At 33.3% G+C, this 26,135-nt stretch overlaps 1 protein-coding gene across 5 annotated transcripts in view; it reads right to left on the bottom strand.

The window, feature by feature from the left end:
* Positions 1 to 26,135, bottom strand: part of KIF2A (kinesin family member 2A) — a 90,067-nt gene that overhangs the window by 29,146 nt on the left and 34,786 nt on the right. For 3 of the 5 annotated variants that reach the window (XM_051991114.1, XM_051991118.1, XM_051991128.1), the window contains exons 2-7: positions 23,131 to 23,225; positions 22,412 to 22,531; positions 20,560 to 20,614; positions 18,342 to 18,464; positions 17,553 to 17,653; positions 3,417 to 3,512 (exon numbers count right to left, since the gene is read on the bottom strand). In XM_051991114.1, coding sequence (XP_051847074.1) covers positions 3,417 to 3,512; positions 17,553 to 17,653; positions 18,342 to 18,464; positions 20,560 to 20,614; positions 22,412 to 22,531; positions 23,131 to 23,225 — 590 coding nt within the window. The remainder of the gene's footprint in view (positions 1 to 3,416; positions 3,513 to 17,552; positions 17,654 to 18,341; positions 18,465 to 20,559; positions 20,615 to 22,411; positions 22,532 to 23,130; positions 23,226 to 26,135) is intronic. The other 2 variants (XM_051991122.1, XM_051991134.1) reach the window with 1 other exon arrangement.

Here is a 26,135-nt window from a genome sequence, read left to right as displayed (position 1 = left end):
ACATATTTCCAATTATTGTGCTGCACACAAAAAAAAATCAGATTAAAAAAGAAAAAAATAAGAAAGAAAACAAAATGTAAGCAAATAGCAACAAAAAGAGTAAAAATACTATGCTATGATCCACTTTCAGTCCCCACAGTCCTCTCTCTGGGTACAGATGGCTCTCTTCATCACAAGACCATTGGAACTGGCCTGAATCATCTCATTGTTGAAAAGAGCCACGCCCATCAGAATTGATCATCATATAATCTTGTCATCAGGTACAATGATCTCCTGATTCTGCTCATTTCACTTAGCATCTATTCATGTAAGTCTCTCCAGGTCTGTCTAAAATCATCCTGCTGATTGTTTCTTATAGAACAATAATATGCCCTAATATTCATATGTCATAACTTATTCAGCCATTCTCCAACTGATGACCAGCCACTCAGTTTCCAGTTTCTAGCCACTACAAAAACAGTTTTGCACATGTGGGTCCCTTTCTTTCCTTTATGATTTCTTTGGGATACAAGCCCAGTAGAAACACTGCTGGATCAAAGGGTATGCAGTTTGATAGCCCTTTAGACATATTTCCAAATTGCTCAAAGTGGAATATTTTAAAGCAATTTTTGGAATTGTGTACTAAGTATAAAAAGTAGTTGTAAGCTTAAAAATAAAGCACACTACACTTATATTTTAGAGCACACAAATGGCTCTATGAATGAGTACAACAGAAATAAATTACTTCACCCTGAACTACCAAACTTGAAAAACAACTCTGTGGAGAATGACATTACATAGTTTTAGCATTTGGTTGTGTCTTATCTGATGTCTAGAAAGATATATGATTTCCTCGATGTAAGTGAAAATACAAAAAAAAAAAAGCTTCGAAGTAACAAAGATATTTGAAAAATTATGTTGGGGGAAGGTGACTGCAATTAAGTGAATGAGATGATCAAGGTTTCATGACCAATAACTGTTCTAAACTTTTTTCCATTCTCTTCAGACCTGCAATTCTACTACCTCTTTTCCCTCCTCCAATTTAGCAGCTGATCCTGCCTCCTATTTTGTGAGAAGACAGAAATTATCCATTATGAACTCCCTCATCTCTTATTCTTATATATTTTGGTCTCTAACTATTCATTTCACTTTTTCTCTACTCCCAGAGTATATTTAAGACCATCATTTCATATTTGAAGCAAACTCCAACAGTTTCCTAGATTCTAACCCTTCTTGACTTCATAAAGGCTCACATGAGCACACATCCCAGTAATATAATAAAGACAGGAGTGTAGAAGAGAATTTGCTAATCCCTTGAAATTATAATTCTTACTTTCAAGTTTAACTTAACCACTTTAAAACATTATCTATATATGCTACCTCCATTTTGAAACCATTAATTCTCTCTTTCAAGAGGCAACCTCGTATAATGGAAAGAATAGTGCACTAGAAATCAGAAAATCTGTCCAAATTCTATTACTTACAATTGTATAATCCAAAGGAAGGGGATTATCAATCCTGAGTAATCACACATTCTCAGGCTACTCTTCTGTAAAATGCAAATATTTGCATTCTCTACATCATAAGATATTGAGGACAAAAATCTGTAGATCGCAAAGTATTATATAAATGTGAATTGTTGGATTTTTGACATTATTAAGAGCTGATACAGAACATGGAGTCTACATTAGCACTGTGAGGAAGGAAACTGCAGTGCAGAAACATGAAGTGACTTGCTCAAGTCATGAGTACCTAGTAACCCGGCTTTCCAGGACTCTCAAGTCCAGTGTGCTTTCCACTACAACACACTGACTTAACATTTTTGTCTCTATTATCATTAACCATTATTTGCCATAGTAAAAGCTACCAAACTTTCTATGTTCAATTCAGAAAAATGGACTTGGAATGCAACTTTCTTATGTAAAGGAATGTCCATATCTTCTTAACTCGTTTTTTAATACTAAGAACAGTTGCCTTTCCAATCATGAAAAACCTATGGATTGCTGCAAGAGCCTCGATGCATACTGTATCACTTCTAGATTAATGTTTTTAAAGCATCCATTTTACAATGTTATTCCCTTATTCAAAACTGCTTGTTAACCTAATTGACTAAATATGACCTTGTCTCCATTCCCAGACCCATGAATTACATGAGTCTGACCAGACATTACCACTTATAGCCTAATTTTGTAAATGTTTCAAACTCTTCCCCCAGAGACTCCCAAGTTTTCTCCATGAACTTTTACTTGTTTATGCAAGACAATTTACTTCATGAAACTGTAAAATGCCCGTAGCCTCTCTGACCTGTAGCCTAGCCATTTCCTCCACTTTCGTACCTATATAAACTGTTCCAGACCCCTTCTAGCACGTGTTGTGTGACAGCTGCAGCTCACGTGTCCCAATTAAAGATCTGTTTTGCTGTACCAGCTGTTTTCTCTTGAATTTGGGTTAACATGCCTAACTTAGAGAGACTCTAAATTCCTTAGTTTTCAATTTTTTAAGTATCAGACCCTTTAAGAAAGCTCCATTTATGTGGTTAATATATTCAATTAAGGCAATTATTTCCTTTTGATTGAAATGATTATCCAAGACATAAATGTGACATATATACCAAAGTAGATACTATTAAGCCCTAGCATACTTATTTTTCTTTTTTGATAAAATCTAATACAAAATACACATTTGATGATTCCACAAATACAAATGTTCAAGCTAGGTGTTTATTTGAATTCTTTTGAAGAAACACCATTGTTAATCACATAATTATCTTTCCTTTTTGTTCCTGATTATTTCCACTATAAAACAGTTAGACTGGTAGAGACAGAAGAGAATTGTTTGATCATCTGGATCATATCTCCTGCCACCCTCAGTAGCCTTCATTAATAATTCAATTTTCACTTCCATTTATTAAAACAAAATATTAATTAAGTGCCAGTCAAATGGAATTATATTAACAGATATAAATGGCTTACAGCATCAAACACAGAACAAGTAGTTAAAAAAAAAAAAAAGATAAGGGGTGGCTGTTGGGAAAAGAGTAGGTGGTAAAGATCAGACATAGATCCATAGAAGACTAGTATAATTACTTCTTCCTTATACATCTTGCCCACTACTGTCACTTCATACCTTCCCCCTCCACTCACTAGAATTTGTTTATCTGCTCTGGCAAGGACAAAGAGAAGTTTACTACTTAAAAAGTCCACTGGCACTATGGTAATTATCATTTCAATTTGGAAGAAAAGCAAAAATGATATAGGGAAAGAGTTTTCTTGCTCTTCTTGTAAACATGTAGGAGAAAACATAAGGGAAGAAAAAATGAACACAAAGTATTAATGAGCACTGCATTCATGAGTTTAAAAGTTAAAAAATTAATGTCAACTATAAATTACATATGTATATGTTTAAGCCCATTAGTAATCATAGCCCAATAAACTTACAGGATCTGCTGTTGTAAGTGGTCTATAATCCAAGCTTCCTCTAAAGTCTCTGATCATACACATGATTTCATAATTTGGGTTTGTAGCATCAACATCCTATAAATTGAAAAACAATAGACGTTAATTAACAATCATGTCATATTTATTACCTCTGTCTACAGTTTGAAAAAGGAAGTCAACTTAGTAGTTCTAGGGATTTAGTTATAGCCAAACAGGAGCAAAACCTGACTCACTTCTAGTATAGGCTGGATTGTGATCAAAAAATCCCTCCAAATACAACCAGTAGGTGGAGTGTTTCTACTATTATTTCTTTCTCTCTACAAACATATGCATGTCAGCACATATTTACGTGCATATGTATATTATGTATATATTTATCTTGAGATAAAATTTTTCCTTAATTCCCCATGTCTTTCTCAGAACTCCCTAGAGTCATCCATCTCATTTTGGAGCAATCCCCTTCATGTAGTAGAATGAACACTGGACATGGAAATGATTTGGATTCAATTTTTACTTAGCACTAGAATGTGACTCTAGATGACTAACTCTTCCATATTGAGTTTCCTCATGTGTGAGACTAAAATACTACTTCTATTATCTACCTCATAGAGCTGATGAAAGAAAAGAGCTTTGTAAATCATAAAGCATCCAGTACAATGTTTGGCATATAGTATACATTTAATAAATAATTCCTGACAATATTTTTTTCTATCCTTTGGTTATGAATTGTTCCCTACCTCTGGTCTTTCAAGTTTTAGTGTCAAAGATATAATCATCCATCTTATTATTAATTTTCATTTTTTAAAAATACTGTGACCTTTTTTATGTATAAGAATATATCTATTTGGAGTTCATTCAGATTAATAGTATTAAACTATAAGATGATCCAAAGCTACATAGTTTTCTAGGGATTCTTTTTTTTTTTCTTCTTTTTGACTAGATTTACAATACATAGTAACCAGCTCTTGTGGGTTATGTCCCATGCTTCAATCTATTTAGTGTTTTTGGTTCTCAAACACCAAGATTCATTTCCCCTATCTTTTTCTGAAGCCTTTGACAGCAGTAATGAAAAGACCACTATAGTTTTTTTTTTTCTAAAAAGATCTTCATGTCTGTTATTAAGATAACTTCAGATATTTTCACTTGTCTTTTTCCTCTATAATTTATTCTTCCACTCTCCATTTCCTGACACAGGTCTGGTATACCCTTCTTCCATTTATGAAAAAAACAAAAAACAAAAAAAACCACTTTATATTGTGCCTCAAACTTTCTTACCTTTTCTTTTACAAAGATGACCCAAGTACACACTTTTATCATATATATTAATCTGACTTTGGCTAAAACATATTATTTTGTTTAAATCAATGCTAAATATTTGCTATTCTCAATATATGCACAAAGTGATGTACGTATTATTTTACCATTTTTACTTGTCAGACCCAAGAGGTCCCCTTCAGCGAACTGCCTGTTGGTATCTTCAACTCTAGAACTTTCACGTTTCCCATCTTTTCTCTACAAAGATAACTCCCAGCACTATCTACTTCTTACCTATCTTTGTGCTCCAGTCCTCCTTAACCTTGTCATATGTTTATCTCTACCTTAAAATCCCATAGAATTTTTTTTCTTTAAATTTTTTTTATTATAATAACTTTTTATTGACAGAACCCATGCCAGGATAATCCCATAGAAGTTTAAACAATGTGTAAAATGTAACTTATCTTCTCCTTTAACCTCATCTGCTCCTTCAAACATTTCTGTATCCATAAAAGATTGTCATCATTCTTCTGACACCCAGTCCTCACTACTTGATTCTGTACTCCTTCTCACCTCACCCCATACAGGATGAATCGCCAAGACTAGTTGAATCTAATTCCACACTTTTTATTTATCACCTCTCCATTCAAATAGCTACTGCCCTAATTCAGGGACCCTATCACTTCTCAGCTAGATTACTGCTGTAATTTTCCCAACTGGATCCTTGGCTTCTAATTTTTACTCTCACCAATTCAATTCTTTTGAATTGCTGAACTGATAATCTTAATTAAGATTGTGACCAAGAAATTCTTCTGCTCAAGAAGCTATACTGGTTCTCAATTGCCCTCAAGAACTCCTCTATATGACACTGAAAGCCCTTTAAAGTCAAATCCCAGTTGCTTTTATAAGAATATAGGACATGACATACATTCTACATATCAACTAAATCAGACTTACTTGCTGTTCCTTGATCTTGCCATTCTATCTCTTGCTCTATGCTTTTGGAAAGTTCTAGGTTCCTTCTTCACATCTCTCTCTCTTGGAATCCCTATCTTCCTCCAGTTCAAGTCTACTCGAAGATTCTCATTCCTCTTCAACTTAGCATATGTATTTTTCTGTTTACAAGTTGTATCCCTCTGGGGGAATCTAAGTTCTTTGAGGGCAAGACTGATTCTTTACCTTTTTTTTTTTTTTTTTTTTTTTTTTTTTGGAGGGGGGGTGAGGGGGAGGGTGGTGGTGGTGGTAGTTATTCCCAGGATCCAACAATAGTGCTTTTTACTTGGAAAGCACTTAAATGCTATGAAATATATTATATGAATATATATATTCATGAATGAATGAAATATAATATATGTAATATATTATAGCATAGGAATTTTGAATTAGAAGGGAATTTACCCATAATTTAACCCCATTACCTGGTTTTTAAAATGAGGAAATTGAAAACCAGAGATTGTCTGAATCAATCTGATTTGGGCCAGTTTAGTTGTTCAGGTATAAGAAAAGAAAAGCATGGAAAGAATTGTTATCCAGATAAACCTGACTCCCTTCATTTTCTAGAGAAACACTGTAAAGTATAGTGGTTCACATAGGAATCAAACAAACACCAAGTATGAGGAACACTGACTCACTCTGGTCTTGCTTTCTCAGTACTCTGAGCCAATTAAAACTATTCATTTCTGAGAAAAACATAGAGTTCTGTTTACTAGATGGGAAATTTGCTAATTATTGCTCCATCACAGCTTTAAATCATCAAAGCCAGAATTTTACCATTTTTGCTTGTCAGACCCAAGAGGTCCCTTTCAGCGAACTACTTATTGGTATCTTCAACTCTAGAATTGTTACTTTTCCCATCTTTTCTCTACAAAGATAACTCCCAGCACTATCTACTCCTTACCTATCTTTGTGCTCCAGTCCTAATTAACCTCATTATATGACTCCAATTTCAGCAGTCTCCCCCATCCCCCCTTGGAATCCCATCCCCCAAGATTCCCATCAGAATGTACTCCTCCCCACAATTTTATAGAATTTTCAAGTTTCCCTGAAAGATTAGCTCAAATGTTTTCTTTTACATAAGACTTTTCTGATTCTTTTCTACCCTACTCACTCCCCCCAGAATAATTAATTTTGTCTATACTTAAATGTCAATATATTCTCTTTCAGGGGAATGTAAGTAGTTGGCTACAATAGAGAGACCAAATTAGACCAATGGACTTGAGGTCAAAAAGCCCTGGATTTGAATCACTCTTCAGATACATATTAGATGTATGTAAAAAGAAAAAAATACAAAATGAGTGTTTTTTTCATGAGACAAAAAGAAAGGTTTTATCTTGTCAAATTAAAAAACTTTTCACAAGTGAAAGAAATGCTATAATCAAAAGAAAATATTTGGGTTGAAATGGGGAAAAAAAGTCTTTGCATTTTTAATGTGTCTTACATACAAAATTCAGCGCATCGAATCTGCACAACTACAAAGACTTAGAAGCAGTCCATAATGGACAGATAAAAAAGGATGAATAACTTTCAAAAGTCAAAAGCAAACTATCATCAACCAAATGAAAAACATGTTTTAAGCTGCTAAAAAAAGTTCAGAGAAATACAAAATAAAACAACCCCACAAAATAACAAAGATACCCAAATATAGAAAAATTCATCACTATAGGGGATACAAGAAGTGGGGAACACATGCACTGAGGGTGTAGTGAAGTGATTCAATTGGTCTGGAGAACAACTTGGAATTATGCAAGAAGTTTAGAAGCAAAGGTCTGTGACATCAGGGTGAGAGTCCAATGTGCCTCCAGCCCCTACCAAACTCTGAACCAGCTGCAGTACCAGTGGCTTTCAACCTCTTAGTCCAGAAACACCAAAGAGGACTTGAAATGTCAACAGAAAAGGTCTCTGGAATCAGGGTAAGAGCTCAGCTTGCAATCCCAGGGCAGGCCAAGTAAGTGAAGCTCCTGCCCTAACTCCAGCCTCTCAGTCTCAGGAAAGCAGGGCTCTGTTGCTTTAGCACATTAGCTCTTACAGCTCCAGTGGGGCAAGGACACTCCTAACAGCTCCAGGACAGAAAAGAGGGATTGTGGTCAGGGCCCTGGAAGGATCTCTGAAAACAGCTGTACAGAATCCCTGAAGCTTAGGACAGAGTGCACCCTCCATCCTGGAAATAGAGCCCTATTTTAAAAAAGAATTTAAAGCCAAGTAATAGGCTAGGAAAATAAGCAGAAAACAAAAAGTTTCTGACCACTAAAAGTTATTCTGATGACAAAGAAGATCAAAACACACATTCAGGAAACAATAACAAAGTCAAAGCTCATACATCCAAAGCCTCCAAGAAAAATAAGAATTGGGCTAAGGCTATGGAAGAGTTCAAAAGGGATTTTGAAAAATCAAGTAAAGGAGAAAAAAAAGTAGGAAAAGAATAGAATGGTGCAAAAGGAAACACAAAAAGCTAGTGAAGAAAAGAATGCCTTCAACACCAAAAGTGAGCAATTGGGAAAGGAAGTACAAAAACTCAATGAGGAAAATAACTCCTTAAAAAACAGAATTGCAAATGGAAGCTAATGACTTTATGAGAAATCAAGATACAATAAAGCAAATGCCCCCCCCCCCAAAAAAAATTTTTTTTTAAATAAAATATAAGTTATCTCATTGGAAAAACAACTGACCTGGACAACAAATTTAGGAGAAATAAATATAGGAGATGGGAAGAGGGGGGAGGCACATTGGGGAAAGGAGTAATCAGTACCAAAACACTTTTGAGGAGTCAGAGTAAAAGGAGAGAAAAAATAAATGGGGAGGAAATACAGGTAACAACAGTAATTGTAAAAAGAATTTTGAAGCAAGTTTCTCTGATAAGGTCTTCATTTCTCAAACAAAAAGGGACTGGGGAAAGGAGGAAGGGAGGGAGGAAAGGAAGGAGAGAAAGAAGGAAGAGAAGGAAGAAAAAGGAGAGAAGGAAGGGAGGGAAGGAGAGAGGAAAAAAGGAAGGAAGGAAGGCAAGAAGGGAGAAAGAAGGAAGCGAAGAAGGGAGGAAAAACAAGAAAAACGATCTATATATACAAAAAATATTCAGAGCAGCTCTCAGGGAAAGAAAAAAAAGGAAATTGAGGGGATACTTTTCATTTGGGGAATGGCTCACTAAATTATGATATGTATCTGTGATGTTAATAGTATTGTTCTATAGGGAATGATGAAAAGGATGCTCCCAAAAATAAATAAATAAATAAAACACCTGGAAAGTCCTCCCTGAACTTAAAAGTAAAATGTACTGTATACAAAGTAATGTTCTGGGATTATTAGCTGTAAATAACTTTGCTATTTTCAGTTAGTACAATCATCCACAACTACGCTGAAAGATTTATGATGAAAAATGCTATTTATATCCAGAGAAGGAACTGATTGTGTCCGAATACAATTTGAAGCATTCTCTCTTTTTTAAAAACAAATTTTCTTGAGGGTTTTTATTTTCATTAAGGTGGGAGATCTATATTTTCTTTCACAACTTGACTTTTATGACAATGTTTTGCATAATTTCACATGTGGTTTCTTAATTGTGGAACAGAACCTAGAACTCAATTTTAAAAACAAATGTTAAAAAACTGTTTTGAATATAACTGGGGGAAAATATGAAATAAAGAAAAAGAAAATAAAGGATAAACAACAATAACAAAAAAAATTACAGATAAAAAGAAAAAAAGAGAAATATTATTGATAAAAAAAGAACTGATGGTCAAAACAGGACACTGATGCAGACAATCTTGCTCTATTATTTTATTTCTTCTATTGAGGAAAATAGTATTTGGACTGGAAAGGACAAAACAAAAATTGCTTATAGAGAGTTAATACTCCCAAGAAAGCAGATAGTAAGAGAGTACCTAACTGCTCTTAATGAATTCAACTTATATGGTTCAAGAAGGAAAGACATCATCATATATTAAATGTCTACTACATGCTGGCACTGTGTTAAGCACTTGACAGATACTGTCTCATTTGATCCTTACAAAAACCCTGGGACATAGATACTAATATTATCCACATTTTACAGTTGAAGAAACCTGAGGCAAAGAGAGGTTAAATCACTTGCCAGTCACACAGCTAGTAAGTGTTTGAGACTTCTTGATTTCACACCTGATTGCCTCTAGTTGAACTCCATAAAAGAACATGAAGGAGAAGATCTCTGAAGGATCATAGATAACAGGATTGGAAAATGCAAATACCATCTCATTTTTTTTTTTTTAAAGGAGAACAGAATCTTTAAGCAATAGAACTAGTGACCTTAACTCTGAATATCTAGAAAAGGCAGAAATGATCATGAGAAGTCAGCATGATTTTGTTAAGATTAGATTCAAGCAGATTAAGATAATTCTCTCTTCTTACATTTAAGAACAAGTAGCTTCTCATTCCTCACAGGCTAATTTGCCCTGTGAAATAGTATCCTACCTCTTCTTTCTAGAAGTATTTTGAAATATATTCTCCCTAAACCTATGGCACGCATCAGATTTTTCCTAATTTTCTTTTTTTTTTCTCCATCACAAATCCTAAAGTGAGCCACCAAAATTTCCCTAAGAATCAGATACAGAATAGTAGTTCCACTCATTAGAAGGCTGGACTTAAAAAGGAAGGAAGGTTTAGGTTTGAATCCCAATATTAAGACAATTTGTTGACTGTGTGATTTCCTTGTGATTTATTTAACCTTTTTGTGCGCGAATTTTGGCCTCTCTATGGGGAAATTAGGTGTAAGGGGCTATGGCAAAAAGGGTAATTTTATCAGCAAAAGATATGATAAAAGCAAAATATTTTGTAAACCTTTAAATGCTATGTTTATGCTAGCTACTATTATATTTAAGTTTTTCAGCAAATAATTCAATAGCCTCATGCTTTTTTTTTTTTTTTTTTTTTAAAGATGAAAAGATATAAACTATAGGATAGTATTGTTGGGTAGTTCTGAACTTGCTGAAAGGCTAGAACCAAAGAGTAAACTAGTGATTAGCTGTAGAATTGGAAGGTAGTTTCTACTAGCTTTTTAATCTATTCTTGATCCATGCTGTTTAAAATTTATTATGAATAACAAGAATAAAGGAGTAAATAACAGGCTTATAAAATTTATGAGGATTCAAACATCTCAATTGTTAAGAGTGCCAATTTGAATCTTAGAAGAAATAAAATGGGAATAAATGTAAATTTTTACATTGGGGTTCTAAAAATAAATTATTCAAATAAGATTGGAGAATATGGGGTTTGAATAGTATTTACTCAAAAAAGTCCCAGAGATTCTAGAGACTGTAAACTCAATGTATCAAGAGAATGTTATGACAGCCATAAAAGCTAATGTGATCTGAGACTGCACTAAAGCATAATAGGATGAGGAAGATAATCATTCATAATCATTTATAATTTAACTTGGTCAGACCATACCTAAAGAGGTGTGCTCACTTCTAGGTGCCACATTTTAAGGAGATAACTGATAAAACTGTGAGCAAATGATGGCATCTAGTACTGTGGAGGATCTGGAAATCCTGTCATATTTGAATGGGTTGGGGTAACTAGATATATTTAACCTGAAGACTTAGGATGAATGTAACCATTATCTTCAAGTATTTAAAGGGATGTCACATAGGAAGAATGATTAATCAATTTTAAAGCATTTACTAAGTACTTAGTCTGTATAAGACACAGGGGATACAAAGCCAAAAGAGAAAGAATTCCTTTCTTAAAGATTCTTATATTCTATTAAGACAACTCTATCTTACACGAGATACACACAGATACATGCAAGGTGATTTTGTGAAGGAAGGTACTAAGAGTTGGGAGCATCTGGAAAGACTCATCTGGAAATTGATATTTGAGCCAAGTCTTAAGGAAACTAGGGATTGCAAGAAAAAGAGGTAATGGAGAAAAGAAATATATTCCAAGACAATGGAATAGCCATAGAAAAGCACAGATATGAGAAAGGGAATGGTAGATGTGTGTGATAGTAAGATGGAATAATTGGATTACTAGATGAATGAAGTAAAGTAGTATACTTTACTTAATCAACTGGAGTTGATTAAACGAGTAGTATGATAAGACCTGTCTTTCAGGAAAATTACATAATTTAGAAAACTATGAAGAGAATAAATTCAAAAGTGGAGTCTTGAAGAAAGGATATCAGTTAGAAGACTAATGCAATAGGCCAGGTAAGAGGTAGCAAAGCTTTAACTACAGGTGGCCATGAAAGTAGCATGAAGGGAAAGATGTGAAAGAGGAAGAAATGACAAGATTGGACAAGTTACTAAAAATATGGATGATGGGAGGGTAAAATGCTGAGGATGATACAAACTAACTTTCTCAACTAACTTGAGAAACGTGAAGCACCTGACAAAAATACTTTACTAAAGTTCAGAAAAGGGATGGTTGTTGTGGAAAGGTAATGAAAGGTAATGAGCTCTATTTGGCCATGTCAAATTTGAGATGCCTACTGGTCTGGTTTAACATTTCTAAAAGGCAATTTGTGACACAGTACTAGATCTTAAGGGAGAAAGTAGGAATAGATACATAGATCTGGTACTCATCTATGTAGAGTTGATAATTAAGCCCAAGTTAGACGAAAAGGAATTGCCTGGCCCCACAAAGAGGGGGAGAGAATATGGTTAGAAGATACAAAGAGGCAAGTCTGCATTTAAAGTCAGAAAAAATTTCCTAACAATTAAAATTATCCAAAAGTAGACTTCATGAGGTAGTGGGCTCCCCACAGTGGAGATGATTAAACAAAAGCTGGATAGTCACTAATTGTTATGTTCCATATTTTGGGCCAGTTAAGAGTTAAAGAGGTGTCTTTCAACTCTGAAATAATGTCATGCTCCATAGAGAAAATTTCATTCCATCTATACTGCTAAAGCTTAAGGTTTCAGCTCTAAAGTGAAATAAGTGGGTTATTTCTTTTAAATTTTAAGTTATTCCAAAGTAAAATGGATCAGGAAACTAATTATTTTGTATAGAACCTGAAAACAATTCATCAAAAATGCCTCACCAATATGTAAAAAGATTTAACAATATCAAAGAGACTACAATGCAATATTTTAAGGAGATCACTACAATTTATTGGGTATCATAAATATTTTAAAAGGAAGATATTTTAGGGGAAAAATGAATTTTATACAAATAACTTGATTAACATAATCAAGAATAAAATAGTCCTTTGACTGAGAATAAAAGTCCTTTGAAGAAAATTGGTCTATATGTAGGAAAGAATACAAAATAGTACAATTCTCTTCCATGGCCTAAGACTAATTCTTATTTTTCTCAGGAGGCTTGGATGCAGTAACTATTACTCTGTTATCGTCTTCTGAACGTATGTTTTGATCTTCCTTCACCATATTAACTTTCTATGGTCAGAATCTTTTCCTGTTGTCTGCTCATTTCCCCAACTATTATTTGTTTTTTAACTCTTTCTTAAAGTAGGGCTCTGTTTCCAGGGTGGAGGGTGCACTGTCCCAAGTTGTTTTCAGAGATCCCTCTAGGAACCTGACCACAAGCACTCTTTTCTGCCCTGGAACTGTATGTCCCCACTCAGTTATGGCTCTTAAGTTCCGATAAGCTAAAGCAGAGTCCTTCCTTGGTAACAGTGAAGAGACTTCCTGTGAGCTAAGGCCTCCAAAAGCTGCTGCCACCATTACTGCCCACACCCACTCCTGGTTTGTTGATTTCTCAAGCCCCTCTCACCCTGATAGACCTTTCCTCCTAAGCAGTCTTTGGTGTCTCTAGACTGAGAGATCTAGAAACCACCAGTACTGCTGCTGATTCAGAAGCCCAAGGCCTATTTCTGTTTTGCAGACACTGGGGATGCACTGATGTGGTTAGTGCTGGGATGGCACATTTGACTCCCAGCCTGGTGCCACAGACTTTTCCTTCTTACTTCTAAGTTCTCTTTGGCTGGAAAATGTTCTGGTCCATCTTTTGATGTGTTTTGATGCTCTATATTTAGTTTAGAGTCATTATTTTAAAGGAATCTGGAGCAATTTGAGGGACAGCTCAGAAAGTCCATGCCTTTACTCTGCTATCTTGGCTCTATCAAAAATAGTACAATTCTCAATGCAAATCAAGAAGAGGTGATAATAACTGTACTTCAATACAAGCAGAAAAAAGCTTAAAGGTTTAATCATTGGAAAATGCAGAAGAATAACTTATGGATGATAAATGAATGGAGTTTCTATACTATTTGGCAGAAGAAAATTGAACAATACTCAACCAAGTGTTTTATTTCTAAGAATACAAATCCATACCTCTCCACATCACTTTGCTTTTCAATGACAAAGACGCTGACAAAAGAATGCCATTTTAAACTACATATCCAAAACTACATATTTTTTTTCTAAAATACCCACTTCTTTTCCAAACTTTCCTATTACTACTCAAGCTAAAACCTAGATTCACAACATATGTCAATCTCTCATCTTCAATCATTTACCGTATGTGTGTGTGTGTGATTACCTGCCAAAACTTGTCACTTTTTATCTCCACATTTCTTGCAAACAATCTTTTCTTTTCACTCACATTACTAATTCAGCTCTTTCTCCCCTTTGCCTGGAACTACTGTAAAGATTTCCTTTATTCCACATATTTGCCAAAGTATTTCCCCAAAAAATAAGTCTGAGCATATGACTACCCTAATCAATTTCCTTCAATGGTTTCCAGCTATTACACCTAGGTTCAAATATAAATCACCTGGTGTTTGACAAACTCTTCACAATATGAGTCTCCTACTATATTTACAGTCTTCTTATATAGTGTTTACCAAAAATCTTAGTAAAAACTTAAAAGTGTAATAAAATTTTGGGACACTCCATATATTACTTCCCTTTACACATTTTATAGCATTTTCTGAACTTTTTTTGTGTCATGGACCCTTCTGACAATCTGGTGAAACAAATGATCTCTCCTAAGAACATTTGCTTAATATAAGGTTATGAAGGAAGTAATTTATATTAAAAAAAAAAAGTGACAAAATTTCACAGCTAATCAGATATATATGGTAAATGAGTGATTTGGCCCAGCAGGCTTGAATCGTTTTTCCTCTTAACCCCTGATTTACTATTTTCTACTTGAAGCCATTTCAATTCACCTCACCTATTAAATTTCACTCTCCCTTCCCAAAACTACATTGTATATATTTTGTGTATAGTTTATATAGACATATATATACATATATGTATCCCTTTCCTTATTAAAGTGTAAATTATCTTTTTGGCAAGTGTCTGTGACACTTGTCTCTAAAATGCCTCTCACACAGATGATGTTTAATAAAAGCTAGCACAGATACTAATGTCTATGAGTTTATAACTGGATGTGATGAGTTAATGTCTTATTTTTTATTATAAAATCAGTGCTCTGCAGAAGGAAACCTTAATTTATTTGCTGTCTAGAGACTACATATAGTGTTTACCACTGCAATACTATAGCTTTATGAGCATAATAAAAACTTAATAAGGACAAGGAGAAGATGTATTTTATAGGATTCCTTTTTGTGGTATTACTAAGGCAACATACATCACTGTGCATATGGAGGTTTCAATATAACTCATAAAATAATCATGGTGTGCCGAATTTAACAAGGACTTCTTGTATTTTGAAACAATGGGTTATCTAATATTGATCTTGTTCTTTCCACTCACCCAGCTACCACCTTAGTTCAGAACTCTGTTACTGTACTATTATAACAGTTAAAGTGGATTTCTTTTGGCTTCTTCCTTCTTCCCAGTGCCAATCTAACCTTCATATAGCTGCCTAAAGTCCTTCCAATAAATGTCTGACCATTTTACTCCCTTGCTTAAGAACCTCCAATATCTTTTTATTTTCTTGGGGATAAAATTCTTCAGTTTGCTTCTTAAATCACTTTATAGTTTGGCTCCAACTTAACTTTCCAAGCTGATTTCTTTTGATTACCTTTCCTGTACTCTTAATATCCTGCCAAAATAGTATTTTTACTGTTCCCCAAACTCAAGATTCCATATACCACTGTTGTGTTTGACACAGGACACTGTTCATCCCTTAAATGCACATCTCTTTTAACTACATCTCTCTGATTCTCCAGCTTCAATCAAGGTTCAATACATGGACCACTTCTTTTTCTGATTCTCCTAAATAGGTGAGCTCTTATCTTACTTCTCCAATTGTCATATACAAGTTTAAACACCAGTCTCCCTGGTTTTATAAAAGCAGTAAGATCTGTTCTCTCCAAAGTCAAACAGATCTGTGCTTTCCAATGATACAAACTACAAGACATTGGTGCCTGCCTTTCTAATGGTACTCTTATCAATGTCCTTCCTTAAGTTTATCACCCAAATCTACATAAAGTGACAGAAGATTTCCTCAATTTCTTCTGATGTTGCAAGGAAATCAAAAGAACACTCTGGCTGTCCACCTGGTATCCTTTGTCCTACCTTTGTGACCAATCTATCTTCTCTTCATATCATCCATCTATTTTTTGACATGTTTATTCTTTGAAGTTAAAAATTGATTACATATATCAGGACTTGAACCCAGGTCTTCCTAACTTCATGACCAACTTTCTATCTGCTATGCCATGCTGCCTTATCACTGTGAATACATAAATAAAAAATAGACCCTCATTAGATAACAGTGTCATACAAAGGGAAAAAACTATAAGTCAAACCACTTCCTATGAAATCTCACACACACACACATACACACACACACACACACACACAAACACACAATATTTTTAAAAAATGACATAGTATATCTTCTATCACTTGGGAATTACAGGGGGAGATACAAGAAAGTAGGGAAAACTGCCATCACTGCCACCATCATGACAAGTTCTGGATCAATCTAACATCCCATTTTTACAGTTTAAGCCTTTCACATCTTTTTCAATTCCCTTGTTTTATAGCTTCTGCTGTTGGGTGAGAATCCAGCAGAAGAGGGTACAAGCTGAGCCGGCAGCACAAGAGATCCAGGTTCAAATACATTATTAGTTATTTGATGATGAAAATACCCAATTAGGAAAAATATACATTGACATATCTTGTCTTACATAGGAAAAACAATGATTTCAGGGCAAAATCATTAGCCTAGAGAACTTGTCTGACCTTCCATTTCAGAAAATATAACACAGTATTGCAGCATAGGTCCTAACAGCACATGTTTGACAGCTATATACTCAGTATGGCGGTAGGACAGTTAAAAGTTAATAAAGACTTTATCAAAGGATTCCATCAGATATCTCTTTTAAAGAACATCAATAATACTTGCTTAGGTCTGTACCAACAACATATTCAGGTTAATACTACTCAACTTCAGTTGAGTCTTTTCTTCTAAAGATACCCACATCATTTCTTTCTTTTTCTTGCTCCTGAGACATTATTCACATTTCCTTCCTGAACTTCCTCAAAATATTCCAATTATCATATACAACAAGTCTACAAGGCCAATGGTGAATGAACACCATGTGGTGGCACAATAGGTACTGCGAAAGATGGAAGTTAGATGGCTGCATCTGCTAGGAGAAGTTTATGTTGTATCAATCCATGCCTTAGAAAGACTAAGAAATGCAAAAGGTTTTCTTTAAAAAAAAAAAAAAATGTACAGACAAGTTGCTCAAGTAACTTAAAGATACAAAAGAAAAAGCAGCTTCTGTGACTACAGCTCAGATACTGATTTATTTGGATGTTCCAATGTCTCATTACCCAATGAAACCAAGAAAAATTTTGGAATATTTAAGAAAATTTTTTAAAAGAAAAAGGAATTACAGAGTAAGAAATGCTGTATTATAAATGAATGCTATATAATTTTATTGATTAAAAACCAGTCACTTTGATCAATAAGGCCTTCTAACTTCTAGATCACATTTGAAATATATAACTTTATATTTAGAATACAAACCTGGGCTCTTTTTTCTCTGAGTTCTTGTTGTTGTAGCCTCCTTTTCTCACGTTTTTCTTGCAATTTCTCTACTTCCTTCACACAATTGGATTTTCTCCGTGCTAAAAGTTAAAAAAAAAAAATAATTGATACAATCTACAGGTATATTTTCTCCTTATAATAATGATTTATAGTATTCATAGTAATATTTACTAATATGTCACCACTTAAATATTTCCTATTTTTAACTTTCATGCCATTAAAAAATAGGCTCACATGACAATGCATGCCAAATATAACTATTTAATCTTTATTTAGAAGCTGCTTTATAAAAACTAGGAACAGGACAATACGCAAAAAAAAAAAAAAAAAAAAACTCCACAACATTCTGATACATGTCATCTCTTGGTTTAGAATCATAGAGTCTTAGAGTTGGAAGGGAACTTAGAGGTCATCTGCTTCCTTCTACAGGAATTCCTTCTACAAATGTCCTAGACAGATGATTTCCCCAGCTTTTGTTTAAACAGAACTTTAAACTAAAAGTGCTGAGATATCCTTAAAATTTGCTGTTTATAAAAACCAAATTATATACAATATAGAGGAAAATAAATTTAAGCTCAAATTGGTATACCAAGGATGTGAGAACACAAAATTTAATTCTTTAGAGTAAGAATCTCAACACAATGAGACACAGACAATAATCAATCGGGTTTGAAAACTGACCCTTTCCTTTGAGGACTTATAAGTTAGACCAAGAGAGAATACATGTATGTCTGAAATCAATGAATCCTTGATACGTGGTTTACATACAAGGGGGTCCAAATTCCTTTTTTGCAGCTTGAACTGGAGATATATCTGAAACACTACCATTCTGTTGTGTGGCGGAAGACTGTTCAGGAAACTGACTAGGCCGTGAACGCGCAGAACCAACCACTGCAAATAAAACAGATTATTCGTGGCATTAATGAAAAACAACTTCTACATAGTATTATGACTTCAAAAGATGTTAATTCAAGAGTGTAGATCCTTCAACTGATCCAGAAATCCATATCTTAGTTCTAACAGTTTTTCATGAACTGCTACAGAAAAAAAAAAATTGGCCTAGTGGCCAACTTTCTGGAAACAATATTTTTTAACCTTGACTAGGTTGGTCCTTGGTCAAGTCCATTACCAGGTTCATATTCAATGTCTTTTCAGTTTAGTAAGCAATATCAAAATTTAAATTACAGAAGCCTGCCTTTAAATGAATGGCAAAGAACTAGTAAGTGCTTACTAAGTGACAGACATCATCCTTTGAGAATCTGGGGTTACCTGAGGTCAGAATGACTCCTTAAGTAGAACTTTGGGGTAAGGTAGATACAAGGAATAAGCAAGTAGACCTCAAAGACTTTTATTAGCTGAGACACCAGGGGCAAGTCATTTAACACTTCTGTACCTCAGAAAACTCTTCAGAATTTATACTAAGTCATTCATGTGCTTCTTCACATACAGGAGTATAACAAATGAACTGGAAGGACACAGTTTAATGAGGCTGTAAATTATATCACATTTTTTGCTGTCATTAATTTAAAGTACCTACATGCATATTTAAAATCTTAGAAATATTCATACAGATATTGCCAGTTTTATTCAATAAGAACTGACATAAGCATTGAATTATTGAAGAGCTTATAATATATTTTTAAAGTAATATATGCAGATTCAAAAATAAAATTTTCACTAAAATAATTATATTAGTTGAACTGATACTCAATAATGAATGTCAACACCAATTATTTTTTTCCTATAGAGGCTATTTCACATAAAAAAGGCAAAAAGAATATAAAGATCCATGAGCATCAAAACATTATAACAGTATGGAAGTTATAATTTTCAATAAGCGTATCAAAGACCATTTACAATGCAGACAATGTCCCTCCTCCCACCATATTCAATTCAATTATAAGAAACAGATTTTTAATCTTCTCCTCCTCCCTCCTTAGGAATTCTATTGTCTGCAGCAGTAGTTGTCACAAAAAGACTGTAAAATATAGTCAGATCTTCTTTACTATGTGAACTGGGGCAAGTCACCATGACCCTCCCTGAAAGCCCAGATTGCTTATGCTTAGCTATGAAATGCAGTTTACAACATCTGCCTATTGGGTTGTTGTGAGACACAAATAAGGTTATAAATATAAAGTGTACAGCAAACTTTAAATGTCATTTCTGGAGCACTTATTTTTAAGTGTTTAAAAATATATATATGTATATAATATATAAACTAATTTACATAAACATGTATATGTAAAACTGGGGCAAATAATATTAATTTTGAATTTTGAAAGTTTGGTAAAAGAACTGAAAAAGAGAGCAATTGTAATATAAAACCTGATGTCTAAAAGTAAACAGTAGAATGCTGAACTGTTCTTTCAGTTATTTTCAAGGTTTGAGGGGGAAATTCTGGGGATTGTACCTCTTCGTGCTACCCTCTTTCTCCAAAGCCCTAAATTTTGAAAAACTAACAGTGAAATATATAATTACCATATTGAGTGTTAGGTCTTAAAATGACAAATTATATAATTAGATAGTTTTATCTGAAAGCATTATCATTCTTTGAATTAAAGTATTTTACTCAAAACTATAGTGGATTCTAAATGCATTGAAAAAAAAATTAAATATAATTTAAAGTTTCTTGTAATGGTGGAGAGGGCTAGGCTCAAAGTTAGAAAAAAAGTGGTATTAAAAGTCCTCCAAGATACATATGCAAAAGCCTTTTAATTACCTTGGCATGCTAAAGCTTATAATGAATGACCACAGGCAAATCATTTAGCCCCTCAGTGCCCCAGGCCACTATTTTAAGATTAAATTATAGATAAATGGCTAATCTGTACTGCTGAAGGAAGGTTCCAATACTAATAAAACCATAGTTCTAGTCAAAAAAAAAAAAAAAAAAAAAAAAACACAACTACTCCTAAACAAAAAACTTCTATTTTATTTCCCATATCCATAAATAAAATTAATATTAATAGTAGTCAAATTTATACTTTACCCCTATTGTCTCTTGCAGGGGGGTCATTCTTAATAGGGGCCACTGTCCGGCGATTCTAAGGAAAAAAAATTATTTATTCCTCTATATCCATTCATTATACAAAACACAATTCTAGCATACTTTTACATTTAAAAAAGCAAGTCATAAAAGTTATAAGAAAGATGTTAAAGTCAGAGGTAACCCGATTTTATAATTAATAATATCTATGTATTAAAATCTTTCCTATGAAAAATCTTAAAAAAAAAAAAAACACACACACACACACACAGTTCAGGATCTGGTAACACATTGAACCTTGGAAGCCACAGGGACCAGAGAGTTTAAATGATTTGCTCATAGTCACACAACTATTCTGAGGCAAGATTTCAATTCAGGCCTTCCTGACTTCAAATCCTGTGCTTATTCACTAAACCATGATGCTTTTTATTTTTATATTTGCTTTAAATATTTTGTATTCACATAAAATATTTTAACATTTATATTTTGAATAAAATTTAAATAAAGCTTGAGATCTAGATGAAAATGAAATCACATCTAAAATTAAAAGCTATTTCAAAATAATAAACTGGCTCACTTTATCACACTGTCCACTTGAATGTCTTTACTTTCCCTTGAAATTTATTATTTATAAATAGCTCAAAGCCTCTACTGCAATAGAAAATTCCAACTAGTTCAACAATTGAATCATGTCAATACTGATCACACTGTTCAGTTATAAAGCTGTCAGAACTCCTTAAAAGTCTTCAATTCTGGATGAAGCTGATGCTGAATAGTTGCTATGTTACTAACTATGTCTTTTGCATAGTTAAGGACATCAATATAAATAGAAAAAACAACCACCATAAAACTATGAAACAATTAAGTTTGGGCCCAAAGAAGAAATGAGAAAACAACTCACAATCTCCTTTGGAGAGAGAGATGTATGAGAATGCAGGATGGAGGTGATGGAATATGGAGTGTCCCACAAGTAAGTAAAAGTACATGTAATGTCAACTGTTTTTGTTGTAATACTGATTGGTTTTGCTAATTTTTTCTTTAAAAAAGTTCTTTGCATTAATGAATGGTTCTCTTGGAAAGGGAAGGGATAAAAAAAGGAGGAAAAACTAAGTAATGTAAAGACAAGGTGGCAATAAATTGCTCCTATGTCAGGTAGCTGATTATAGGAAAAAAAACATGGGGATATGGTAGATGACTAATGAATCATAATACTCAAGTGTATCCAAGGAGTATTAGGTGCTGCAGAGGGCATAATATATTAACAAGGAAAATTAAGGAATTCAATTTAAAAGTCAAAGAAATCAAGAACTAGCATTTATTACTTTCCACTTCCCTAAGAAGATGACAAATATGCAAACAGTTAAAAACTCGACATATTCATATAGTTATGAAATGCCTACTATGCACAAAGTATTTGATACATGAAAACAAAAGGGATATACCTGACTAGAGGGATACCCACATATTAGTAAATATAGAACATATGACAAGTGGCATAATGGATAGTGCTGTCCTTGGAGTCAGGAAGTCCCGAGTCTGAATCCTTAAAACATTTACTAATAACTGTGTGACACTGGGAAAGTCATCTGCTATGCTCAGCTCATCAGCTGATCTATGTGCTTTGAAATACGAAAATTTAGGGTCATATACTCTATGAAAGGCCTGCAGCTAATATCTTATCAGATAAGAAATTCTAAAATACTTCTACAGATTCCGCAAATTGAAAACCAGACATCTTTAATCACTTAGGGAAAAGAAGAAATTAGTTACTCTCTAAAACACAGCTTTAATATGCCATCATTTCTGAACCACAAATTCCAAGGGACTCCTTAAATATTCAATGATAATTACAAACCTTGACAATTTTGTTTACTTTAGCAGAAGGGGTAGGAGGCGGAGGTGTTTCTGGGCTAGGTTCAATTTCTTCATCAGGTGCAAGGTCAGGGTTAAGTGAAAAGATGCTTTCCAAGTCAATCTGTTTTTAGGAAAAAGGTAGACTTTTTTTTAGATAGGAGCTATATTTAAAGCCACTTTTCATGTGAATTTAGAAAACAAACTAAACTTAATAGATAAAACAGAAGCAGCTTTTACAGAAATTCATTCTTACATAATTTCTTAAAATAGGAACCAGTACAGTTGAAGGCAATTATTAAGCCTAAATGTCATCTTGAAGATATATTCTGATGAATCTGTTGTCTGATTAGTTGTAGCTACATCTTCTACTAGTGCATATTACACATAACTTTGTCCACACCTCATTCCTGTTGCCTATTAGATTGTCCTTCGAAAAGACATCTGCAGTAAAGTGTATTAGTATTCTGCTTTTTAATTTATTCTAAACTCATTATTTTAAACAGTTTTTCTATGAGAACTCACATTTAGGAAACCTGTGTAGCAGCAAATAAAAATCCTTTTTATTCTTAATCCAAATCATACAGTAAATAAAATCCAGAACATACAATTGGAAGAATCATAAGAAAGACTCTGGTTGAATAAAACTAAAAATACCTAGAAACTTTTAAAATAGATCTTTATCATAAAATTATAAATGAAGCTCAATATAATGGTATATACCTCTTTGCCTTTTGTATCTCCATTTTCTATCCATTCAACAGTGACACTTTCATTATCTTCATTTAAAGATGTTACCATAGCTTGATGTATTCGACCTAAATGTAAAGTACAAGGGATAAAATATCATAAATATGTTATTAAACTTTTTTTGTGCTATTGTATTTTAACAAAAGGGTTTGTTTTGTTTTGGGGGGAGCATGAATTTGGAATGAACAATAACTTATTGTTCATTCCAAATTCAAATAATGCCCATCATAAACATGGCTTCTTCATTCACTAATTTAATAAATATTAAACATCTATTATATAGAATGCATTATGCTAGGTACTCTAGGGAAATACAAAGATAAATAATCAGTCAACAAGCATCCATTAGGCATCAGTTTCTGGAATAAGACCAAAAAACCCTATCAAGGAATTTACTATCTAATTTGGGAGCTGACTTCTATACAAATAAATGCTTAACTGTAGAACTACACAAACAGTATAAAATTAATTCATAGGATATATAGACTTAGAGGGGACCTTCTTAAAGACAATCTAGTCCAACCCACTTATTTTATACATGAGAAAACGAAGGCTGAGGCAGACAAAATTACTAATTGCTCAAGGCCACACAGAAATAAACTGTAAAATCAAAATAAATGTTAGAAACTAAATGGGATTTTAAAAATACCCTAGTATAACCTTGTTTTAAAAAATATTTTTATAAATGGATTTCAACATCATTAATTTCCTTTATAATCCTATGCATTTTTGCAGTTAAACAGTTTGAGAAGAGTTTTATAAATTTTACCAGATTGCCAACAAACAAACAAAAAGGTTAAGAACTCCCCAGCACAGTTTAACCCTTCACCTAATCCATGAATCTCACCAAGAAAAATGGTGATAGAATCAATTCTCAAAATATCTGAAAGAGGAAAAAACTACCAAATACCTGGAAATATCCCTGGATATTATCTACCTCCACTCTTCTCCCAGGCAATTAAGGAATTATCAATAACTCACTCATATATTTACTTTACCATCTCTATAAAATTTTTATAAGATTAATAAAATATACAGATTGAGAAAACTCCTTTTGAAGATATGGAAAGGAAACTGGCAATCATCTGCAACTGATATTACAGAAAAAAACAAACACCCAAATGAATGAAAGATATAGGTAATCAAAAACTTGCTCATCTATAACAATGTATTTTGGTAAGGGAAAATGCGCCCTTAAAGATTTTCTTCCAAGGAGGTATCTCCCATGCATATGTCAAAGTTATGGAAGTTCCTTGAAAAATGTTAACACATTATTTTTTCAAGACTTTTTGATAACCATTATCACAAAAAAGGAAAATTTACCTAAACCTGTCCTCATATTCTCTCACATACAAACACAACCAATAACAGAGTAAAAAACGCTTTATCCAAATTCTATCACTCAAATGATTAAGAAATGTCAAAGATATGTTGTATAAAGACATCCATATATAATGAAAAGTTATAGAAACTAGAATAACTAGTAAGATTACTTCTTTTCTTAAGAATTTTCTATCCTTAAAAGATCTGGCAGCATTTTTTTTTTTTTTTTGCTTTGGTTTTAATACTGTCAGAATGTTGTCTTACTGACAGCATCTCAAAAAGCAAATTGTATGTAAAATTTTCAAAAGTTTTTGCAGCTAATTAAACATGCTTAAAAGAATTTCTTTGGCATTTTATTTCAAGAGATTTTTGCTTGAAAAAACACATTGGTTTATTTTTCAATTCAGAATATTTTCTCTTCAAAAGTGGAAAAAACCTTGCTAGTGTCATACTATTACTAGACAGAACATCTCTAGAAATGATACGATGTATTCTCTTCTGATCAAAGAATGAACTGAATTTTTAAATATGTCAGCATGCCTCTGGATAATATCTAATTTCTTCTTTCTCATCACAGAATGAACTTCTGTTTTATTTTTATTGTCATGTGCAGAAAAATCTGTCCTTTCATTCAATGCTCAATGCTATCTTTTTGAAAAATCTAGCCATGACCTTTACACTTTCTCTACTCACTTAAAAAAATCACTTGAATATCTTAATTATGGAAAATTTCACTAGTTAAAAATACTTGTCATTTCATTAATGTTGGTACTACTTCTACCAACAGAGTTATGAAAAAAATCTAATGGCCAACTTTCTAGTAAAAAGTCATCCTAGTTTCATCTGATACAATAGAAGGAAAGCCTCATATAGGGTTGTGAAAGCTTCCAAGCACCTTTCTAAAAAGGGCTCAAGTGGAGGTGATCAAAAGGACAAATCTTTAAAACCAAGACTACAATAATTCAAATTTACTATATAATATCAATGATGAACATCTAGTACCTGCTGATAAAACAATGTGTTATAATATAAAAAACAGAATTAGGCCTAGTTTAAACTAAACACATTAAATTATAGCATAATTTCACTTTGTATGTAAAGAATCAATTTTTTTTCATTAAAGACCTTGAGCAGTAATTTTCGTAGATCAGCAAAACTTTGAATTGCCAGTTTGAACAATACTGGTTTAAAAAAAAGATTTTGAAGAATGGGAGTTAGGCAGGCAAAGCTGAGTTTCTTAGAAATTAATCTAGCCAGAAACATGCAATTGGAGAATGAGGCAAAGGACTCATATATATAAACATATTTATAGTGCTATTTCTGTGGTGGTAAAGAACTGGAAATTAACTAACTCAATTAAAAGAATGAACTATGGTATATGAATTAATGAAATATTATTGTGCTCTAAGAAATAATGAAAAGAATGGTTTCTGAGAAAGCATGAGCTAATATACTGTGAAATGAGCAGAACGAGGAAAGCAATTCTAAAAGATTTAAGAACTATGTTTAATGCAATAATCAACCAAGATTCATGAATAAACATCCTAACCAAACCTCCTGAGAGGTGATAAACTAAGGGTACAGATTAAGACTTTTTGGACATGGCTACTTCAGGAATTTGTTTTGCTTACCTATGCATATATTACAAGGTATTT

This window comes from Antechinus flavipes, chromosome 1 (genome assembly GCF_016432865.1).
Source record: "Antechinus flavipes isolate AdamAnt ecotype Samford, QLD, Australia chromosome 1, AdamAnt_v2, whole genome shotgun sequence".
Taxonomy (NCBI): Eukaryota; Metazoa; Chordata; class Mammalia; order Dasyuromorphia; family Dasyuridae; genus Antechinus; species Antechinus flavipes.
This window is presented reverse-complemented; position numbering and strand designations above follow the sequence as displayed.